The 10,087-nt window shown below is 33.3% G+C and overlaps 1 protein-coding gene across 1 annotated transcript; it reads right to left on the bottom strand.

The window, feature by feature from the left end:
* Positions 1-459: 459 nt before the first annotated feature.
* Positions 460-4,920, bottom strand: LOC118186932 (uncharacterized). The gene is made up of 3 exons (XM_035357111.2): positions 4,462-4,920; positions 3,575-3,728; positions 460-907 (listed from the first exon to the last, which is right to left on the bottom strand). Exons 1-3 carry the CDS (start codon positions 4,610-4,612, stop codon positions 460-462), a joined length of 753 nt encoding a protein of 250 aa, XP_035213002.2. The 5' UTR covers positions 4,613-4,920.
* Positions 4,921-10,087: the final 5,167 nt, after the last annotated feature.

The raw sequence follows: 10,087 nt of genomic DNA, 5'->3' as shown, positions 1-10,087 counted from the left end.
TCGAGCAAGGAGGTGCGTTGAAAATGCTTTCAGCATATTGGCGTCTAGGCGGAGAGTACTTCGTACTGAAATTGCCCTGAACCCAGAGCATGCTAATAAAGTAGTTTTGGCATGCTGTTGCCTTCATAATTACTTAATGAAAAATGAGTTGGGAAAGGCAGCTAAGAAATACTGTCTAGTGAACTTTGCTGATTCTCTTCTTTCAAATGCCACCATTAAAGAAGGTATGTGGAGAACAGAAGAATTTACATGGCAACCTCTTGGCCGTCTAGGGGCCAATAATTCATCCCGTGCTGCATCTGCAGTTCGAGATAATTTTTGTGAATATTTTTCTGCAGAAGGAGCAGTACCATGGCAAGAAAGGAAAGCATTTATTGTGTAAATTTATTTTTTGAAAATATTTATGAAATATGTAAATAAAACAATAAAACAACTGATTAGTGTTATGTACAAATAATTTCATTTATTTCTTGCCATAATTTGTAAAAATTGTATTTTCGTTTCCAATTTTTTTTCATCAGTCATTTTTTTCAAATCACTATGGAGACTCAATAAAAATAGTTTATCATCATCATCATTTTCACATCGATGGTGATTTTTTAAATATTTATTTGTTTCATCAATAACAGAAAGCAATGAACTTTCAATTGTTTCTCTCTTTTTTCTTTTCTTCCCTCTACGAGTATTTTCATCATTATTATTTGAATTAGTATTATCTAAGATTTGTCTGGAGCTTGATGCAGGTGATAAAGGTGATTCACATGAGGGCATAACGTGAATAGCAGTTGGCTCCACATATTCAGGTTCTGTCGGATATTCAATATTATCTGAAGACTCGGAGACAACAGATTCTACTGTGAAATTAAGCTCCTCGAATTCTTTGTTTCCTTGAAAGTTTGTCTGTGTCCTGTTTAGAAAGAAAACAAGGAAAAAAAAATCAAATGCATATGAAAAATATTTTTAATACATTAATGATTATTTTGTAATACAAAGTAATTAGGTAGTGAAATAAGCAAATTTAGAATCTTATTTGTTACTGCATTAAATAGCTCATTTTTTAATTTCTATTACTTATGAACTGCAGACAATTTAAATAGATCTTAAAATTTAGCATGAAAAATAATGTAAACCAAGAGTCTTCTTGCTTCAGTGTGATTACCTGAAACTAAAAAGCTTTTTTTGTTAATTTGAATTATAACATCCCATTGGATTCTTTTCTTACATAATCTTTTGTGTTTATTAATATTTGCAAGAATATTTTCTAAAAAAATACAGTTTGTTACATCCAGTTGTATGGGGTAATTCCTAGTCATTACGTTCTTGGAGCAGTGCTGGATCACATTTTGCTTTTAATTAAAATAATACTTTATCAAATATGGGGAGGGGTGAAATCATCATCACTCTTTGAATCTTTTGTACTGCAATATACAACCGAATTGTCATATTTACTCACTAATAATTTTATCGTACAAATATGGAGAAGGCAAAATGACATGAATAATTTATTTTCCGAAGTATGGTCAAAATAAATAAGGTGTATTAGATACATTTAATTAAATTACATACATTACTGCAATAATTTATTATATGCATTAAATCTGTCATTGTATTAACAAGGGCTGAAATTTAAAATATTCTTAATTTATCCACAAAATATCCGGATAAAAAAAAGGCAGCACTAAACAATCTCGTGAAATAACAAAGCTCAGAAAATACAACAACGTGAATCATGAACTTGAACAAAGAGTGAATCGTCTATTGAACTTGAACAAAGAGTGAATCGTCTGCTTTTTTACCTCGATGCAGATTAGAAGGAAAAAAACTTATCTTTTTTCTTAAACTTTTATGTCAATAATTTTGTATTTCCATTATGACTCATTATTATTCAGTTATTATGACGTCATTATTCGGTAAGTATTTTTTCTTCGATATTTCGTACTCAATGTTGCGGTTTCTGAAACCAAGAAACTCAGAATATAAACTGAATGCTTATATTCTGAGAGGCAACGCAGATTTCTGGAGTTGGCAGATTTTCGGTATTTGACTGTATTTGTAGACATTAAGACGAAAAAATGGAACAGATTATTGGACGTGGAATCGCATCTCAGATTTAAATTATGACAATCTGTCATCTCAGCACAAACAGTTTCATCCTTCTCATTAATCCAAATAAATGTTATTTATAATGTAACATTTATTTATATTAATGCCATAGAAAATCAAATTTATAGTAGTGAAGATCAGCGGGATTATGAGTTAAATAACATGGATGTAAATATTACTATTGGAGGCTGCAATTTAACAGTTGTGATGACAGTAGTGTTTTTGACAGTAACAATAATGTAGTATGCCCTAAATAGATTACTTTAAATGACTTATAAAGAGTATAGTAATTATAAAGTATATAGTATATATAGTAATTATAAAGAAACACAATCACAAGAGAATTTTATCAAATTTTTTGTATCTTACAGTTTAAGACAAATTTTATCTAATCTTGGCTTACACATTTCACATTCTATAAATAAAAAAAGATCACTATACTTTGGAGACTGTTTTGAAAAATTTCATGCCATGAAAGATTTTAACAGTTAATTCAGTAATAAAGTATTACAACTTCATTTTTTAATTCAGTTTCATATATATTTTTGTATTTATTTTCATTATGAATTAATGTAATAATTTAAGCACAACTCCTTGATCTGATGGTATATATTATGATAATTAATCCCAGGCTTTATGTGTTAAGTGCAAAGTAACTTCATAAAATTAAAGCAGGTATGCATAATCTCAAACACTAACTTCTGAACATCAAAATGGTCAGTAACACATCAGTTTTGAGTTGTGTGAGTACAGAAATATGGGCATCAACTATAGAGGGATAAACTATAAAAAGAAATTGGCCACAAAAAGAAAAAAATATATATACATAAATATGAGTCTTCATCAAAATATTTAGAAACTCAGCTTTCAAAGGAAAGAGCAAGTGCTTTGTTTATATTATGCATATGCTGTACTTTGTTAATAAGTTTACATTGCAAAAATATTGGCCTATTTTTAATTGGGAAGATTAAAAAAGTACAGAACAGCAAAGTTTCTACAACATTTTTTATGGGTAAGAACTTCAGTTGGCCCAAACACGTTAGAAAAAAACTATAATGTGTAATACAGTTTTATTATAACACATTTACAAGGTGTTAAACCATTCATAACGAGTGATGAGGCAATAAATGGTAAAAAAAAAATTCTGTAGGAGAAGTTTTTGTTTTCCAGAGCATAAATATTTGGATAGAATTTGAGTTATGGCAAAGCATATAAGGTCTATCTGCCTAAGGGGAGGAATTTCTTAAGTAAATTGGTTTATATCCACATATGTGACTATCTAACATATTTAATAAATTTATATCAATAAAGTTACAATTTTTGATTGCTAGTCAACCTAGGATAACTCCAAATAATCCATTTATGCTTTATAATATTACAGACTACTAACAAGTAAGATTGTATTTTGTTAATATGAAAATTTATCATTTTATATTTAACATAACTAAATAATTTGGTTCTGAATATTTACCTTCCATGGCGGATACATAGATCCAAAAATGACATTTGGGGCATCAGATGCCATTGCTGCTCTGCAGACTCTGCACTAGCTCCACTTTTGCATTTTGTTTTTCTTCGGCTATATTGCTTACGCAGATTCTGCCACCGGTAAGTAACCTCTTCAACTGTGAAATTAAAAAAAATATAGCCGAAATTTTAATTCAACCACTGTAATTAATTACTGTTTAATTATTAATACTTTATGCAAACAATTATATTAATTATATGAGATTCAAAATGTATCCATACAAAAATGAAATATGGATCTTATATATTTTTATATATGGATATTTATATATTTAGGGATTTTTTATGTATTTCGGAATAAACATTTGCATGAGAAATGAAGAAAATGTATTTCTGAAAATTGAGGAGGAAAACTTTAATCAAATTTTTACTACTGTTGATCTTCACACTTACTACTTTTACTTTCTTCTTCTCATAAGCCTTTAGTAACATGTTGCAAAAAAGAAGAGCAAACTAATGTAAAGACAATAGCTAAAATTATGTAATCATTTGAATTGCTATAATTTGGGAAAAATTTTAAATATATATAATTGAAGGTTGCTGCATATAATTTTCATAGAACAGTGTACATTTAGATACAGTTTAAAGCAGTTAATAAACTTTAATTTTAAAAAAATCCATCTACTGAGCTTATTTAAATTTTATAAAACTCAGATTTTCAGAAATGTTCCAAAATGCTATAATTTAATATATGTCAACAAATTTTTATCGTGTAATCGTTAATAAACCTATTTTGTACTTGAACAATTGCGTTAGTCGAAAGAGAACTAGAATAAAAGAGAGCACATTGCAATCCGAAAGGAGCAAAAAAATAAATAAATGGATACATACCATTTCGGTTCAGTCTTTCGGCAACCAGTAGCCAAGCAACGTCTTGTCCTCTTTTCATTCGATATTCTTTTTTTCTATTATCCCATAAAATCGGATGTTGTTGTACTTCTGCAATTAATTTGCAGTCAGACGTAGTCAAATCTTCCGCCATGTTTTTCGCTTAAAGCATCAACAAAACCCTCGTGATAGTTTGTACGTCTGTGATTGGCCAAAGCTTTCATCTCATAGGTTCGGAGTTAAAATTTTCCATCTCTTGGGTTTACGTCAATTCCCTTTGAAGATTAACCGCTCGACTTAGGTTACGTTTCTTAGGACGTTAGCTTACGCTTCTTGGGACCAAAGTTCCGCTAGTGTAAACGGGCCTTAACACAGCGAGAATTTACGCCTCCTTGAAGAAAACCAAACATTTCGGAAAAGCTAAGCAACTCTATTTTTGAATGTACGAAGTCAGATCACAAATCAAAATACCGGTTTTTATCCGACACATTAATGTGTGAAAGCGCCACCTATAGGTGAATTGAACCGCGGATACGATCAAAATAAATATGTTTTAGCCTTCAATAAAATTCTATGCGAAAGTTTCCTTATTTTCAATGAAAAAGAAATTGCGTCCAACACAAATATCAGCTTAAAGGGAGATATGCGACCGATCTCTTTTTTTTTTTATGTACATGTATTATTAACTTTAAATTCACCTTGAAAAAGTAAATGGTTCCCGTCGTCCAAAAGATATTCTAGAATTTGCTCTTAGGAACAAGGGGTTGGGGACCCCTGCCATAAACATTCTATTGTCTGACTGTTGGCACCAGGGCTTAATTTCTAGTATCACAAGTGGAGCACTCTGGAAGACCGCCAGGAAGAAGAGGAATAAATAATTAAATTAAAATTTAATAAATGTAAATAAAAAATCAATAAGCTATTAAATTAATGATAAATAGTTAAATAAAATATCGAACATAGTCTTATTTGGGGTTCCGATTGGACTTAACAATTTTATACAAAAACTAAGAAATAACTCAGTCGTCCTCCGGCTGAATTTAGACCTTAAATATACAGTAAAATATACTATTACAATAGGGGGGGCAATTCTTTTTCCAGTACACCAGTGGGAAAAAGTAAAACGATTAAAGCATCACTAATGAAAACAGAATCATATAAGAACAATATGAGAATAGAGAGACATTTTAATGGAGAATTGTGGCTTTGAAAAAAAGAGAGAAGAATCCAACGCTTTCTGACCGCGATGCCCTGCCAATATAATTCTACCCGTCAAGAAAAATGCGACTGGACAAAAAAATTTCCCCCGAATCCGATTTGATGACAACATGAGAACAAATGTTAGGTCTGCTTATGCGACAATTTTTGCCCCCGTATTTGGTTACATAGATAAGTCTGCAGGATCTCTGCAGTGAGAGGTCACTAACACTGGACGCGAAAGACCAAGGTAATCACTGCTAATACTTTCGGGAACAAAACATTTTATCCGCTTTCATAAATTTATTCCACTACCTGGAGAATAAGCCTTTGACATGTGGATGGGGGCTTTTCTTTCCTTAAAAGTCTTAACCTCCATCTATTATTTCCCAGAGAGAGGCAGACATGGCTTTGTAAGTTTATAATCGATCTTAAAGATATATATATATATATATATATATATATATATATATATTGTTGCGTACGTATGGGTTCGTTATAAAATGAATGCACAAGTTCGATGAAAAATGAACAAAATTTATTATTATTACAACAAAAATGCTTAAATTTCCTCAGATGTTCGTGCAGTATTACAATATCTCATAGTAGTTATCTTTTAACTACTGAAACGTTCAAGAGAACTCAATTCAAAACAGCTAAAGAAAGCTAATCCGCGAATTCACTACAATCAACAAGAGCAGTTTTCTAAACAAACTCTTAAAACAACAAAAAACTAAACTGAATTGTTAATGCCAATGATTGCCTATGGTTCAAAACCATGTACCTCCTCATCAGAATTAAATAAAAGCGAGAAGAAATAGGAAAATTGCATAAGTATTTATCTTGATGCTCACTAGAGGGAGACACATGGGTCAAGAAAGGTTAGGGATAGCGAGAATTTATAAAACTTAAGAATACATAACTTTTTTTAAGTTTTTAAATTTTTAATCATTTTTTGTATTTTTAATTTTTTTTGGTATTTCATATTTTTTTATACACAATAGAACACTAAAGCAAATAGCGGAGAGGAAAGATTTTACAATTAATAGTCTCATTGGCATGTGGCATAAAATGGGAGTGCAAATAATAAAGTTATCGCGAGAAAATATTCAAGGCAGAATTAGTTTCTGCGGGAGATGTAATTCTATAGTGAACAGAATGATAACCTTGCAAAATGACCACTTCTCAGGCTGCAGGAAAAGATGTTGGCATATTTTTAGTAAATGAAAGCAATTATATGGCAGCTCGTTGGGCAATTATATGGCAGCTCGTCCTTCCTTCACGGCGCGGCGTCAGGAGCTGGTGTTTGGATACTTAGATACTTAGTTGTAATATACTGGGTTTCTACTGCACTGCGGCAGTACTTCCCAGTAGCATAAGAGATATCCCGAAGGAACATAGCTTTGAAGGAAAATCAATTAGATCCTGTAGCAGGAAAAATCAGAAGAGGCTAAAACGAAAAGAGAAGAGCGATACAAAGACCTTGCACGTGCCGCCATCTGGTGGCGGTGAATGTGGTAGGAGAAGAGCTGGGTTTCATATAGAACGTATTTTATTCTCGAGTGTTAAGATGTAGAAACATCTTTTTACTCGACTTCTGATAAAGATCGGGTAGGAGGAGAAAGAGTAGGGTGGAAGGAAGTGTGGGAGGCGGAAAAAAGAGAGTGAGGTCAGTGGTGAGGTCCGCACTAGCGGCGGCGAAAAAACGGTCCAGTGTCGTTATAAGATGTAGCCGCGGGTGGTAAACCGCAGAGCCAGTTGCTTATTCACAAAGCCTACAGACAGTTTCTACTGCTGTTTGCTGCGATTGGTTAAAACAGGAAACGTAGGGTTACAGAACCTAGTGCTTGGCGACTTTTAGTTCATCGCCTTTACAATTTGCGTTTAAGCGTATTGTACCAAAAATTGTACACAACCAATCGGAGGAACCGCAGCTGAGCGGTAACGAGCGCGGAAAAATTTCTCGGACTTCTAGAGCGCCGCTTCTACGCCCGCTCATAGCTTTCATAAGCTTTGCTCTACGCGGATGTATTTTTATTTTAACTTTATTGAATGACTGTCATTTCGCCTTCGGGTGCGGTGTTAAAAATTAAAGGCCTTTATTTTCTCTATTTTTGTTAATTTTTCTTATTTTGATTTACTGGTTTGTACTCCTTGTAGTAGGTACGAGTAGCAAAATTACGATCCAAGATCACGAAAAGCATTTCAATAGAAATAGCGCATAATGGAATAATATATAATTTTAGTTATACTTACTTTTCATAATTTAGGTAAAAAAGAATAGGTATCCGACGCCCTTAAATGTTTACCGAATGTTTTCATTTGGTTTATTTTTTAATATCCCTTTATTTGTATAAATTAATGCGCTATGGAAATTTACACAATAGACTCTTTCTAACAGAAATGACGAAAAAGTGCACATGCTATCTCCATGTAAACACCTTTTTCTTGTAAAACAATTACGCACTTTTAAAAGTTTAAATTCAAATACAAATAAACTATTAATAAGATCAGTAAGTTATTTAAAATATATTCCACACAATTCCTCCAAGCTTTCATTCATAAACTAAAAAAATATAGAAAGAAATAAACGCTGTTTCCGTTTGTTTGGCATTAATTACCATACCTACAGAGCGGTAACTCGCCATTCAAAATATGACCGCCAAGCAGATGTTTTATCCAATGAGAGCAGACCGTAGAGAAATGGTCTGTAGGCTTTGTGAATATGCGAGTCAGTTTAGAGCTGGGTTTCAGTCTGCAGAAAGCCGGGTTCAGGAGCTAGCGAATCAGGAGGCAGATTGGTGCTTGAGACTACTTCTCGGACCTGAGAGAGGTGTCGTCAATATGGCGGTGATGTGATAGAGTTGGAAGTGTTGGCGGGTGATAAAAAAGAAAAAAATTAATACTTGCTAAAATAATGCAGGTAAAAATTAAGAATTGACATCAAAATTGTTACTATATGTATGTCCTGTATGTCAATTTAAGTCATGTGCAGATGAAGTGGTAATGTTTTCACAAAAACAATACGGCTGAGCCACGAATCGTAGAACTCTTGTATTGTAGGCACGCTTTACCACAGGGATAGGCTTCTATTGATAGAGTTTGCAGAAAAATGAAGTTGTTCCATATGCGAAAAGATGATTTCCTGTAGATAAGAGTCCAGATGAAGTTAGATATTCGCGTTGATCATATTGATGATACGTGCAGCGTATGGTCTGTTAAAATAATCCTGTTCAAGAATTTCATATGCCAGAATGTCCAAAAAAATTTGCATGAGCGTTTGTGATAGCTTTTTTGAAGAAGTTTGCATTAAGTCTATTTTATAAAGTCCTGAATATATTCAATACGAAGATCGTGATGGAGGTTTTTATTTCGAATGAAGTAGGGTGCTCCAGTAATTAACCTGAGAAACTTATTTTAAACTATTTGCAGTTTATCTATTTCTGATTTTTTGGCATTCGCCCATACAGGGGAAGAGTAGGTGAGCATCGGACGAATTATTGAGGTGAAGATTCTCTTCTTTCTTGAGAGTGACAGGCCAGAGGGGTTGGAAAGAAGGCAATACAGTTTTCTTATAATTTCGAATGTTTTACCATTGATCTCGTTGATATGGTTGACCACGTGAATGCTCTATTGAAGGTAATACCTAGGTATTTTGCCTTGGTTACTATGGGGATCCGTTGGCCAAAGAGAGAAACCGAATTGGTGATTTTATCCTTATGTCTGTATTTTCGGATGAGCAGTATTTCTGAATTTTCAGGATTGATATTCGTTCTCCAGTTAATACACCATTTTTCAACAGTTGCCATTTTTTATTGGAGCTTGAGGATGGCGTGATTTGGACTGCGGGATTTTTGAATAAGAGCCGTGTCATCCGCGTAACAGGCAAGTAGAAAGTTGTGGTCCGCTTCAAATTTTGGGAAGTCGTGAACGTAGATTAAATAAAGTACTGTCCCAAGGATACTTCCCTGAGCAATACCTCCTCGGATGGGGTGGGAGTTAGAGATATAATCAGCTTGCTTCACAGAAAAAATTTTAAAATGAGAATCAACTCCCGTGGGATTTGTTATTGAATTAATTTGCAGGTGAACCCCTCATGCCAAACGCGGTCAAAAGCTTTGGCCACGTCTAACATGAGGAAGGCAACGCTGAGTTTATTATTAATTGCAGATCCAATAAATTCTGAAATTCTAACCATCTGATACACTGTAGAAAGTCCTTTTGCGGAATCCATATTGTTGGTTAGGCAAGAAATCTAAGTATGGCTGGAGGCGGTTAAGGATGATTTTTTTCAAGGATTTTTCCGAGGGAGGAGAGTAGACTAATCGGTCTATAACTGGAGAGCTTATCAGGTGGTTTTTTAGGCTTGGGGAGAACGAAGATACTTGCATGCTTCCAGATGATTGGAAAGTAAGAGTGAGTGAGACTAGTG

The sequence above is a fragment of the Stegodyphus dumicola genome, chromosome 9 (assembly GCF_044657685.1).
Source record: "Stegodyphus dumicola isolate Sdum_Otavi_A_Nest chromosome 9, ASM4465768v1".
Taxonomy (NCBI): Eukaryota; Metazoa; Arthropoda; class Arachnida; order Araneae; family Eresidae; genus Stegodyphus; species Stegodyphus dumicola.
This window is presented reverse-complemented; position numbering and strand designations above follow the sequence as displayed.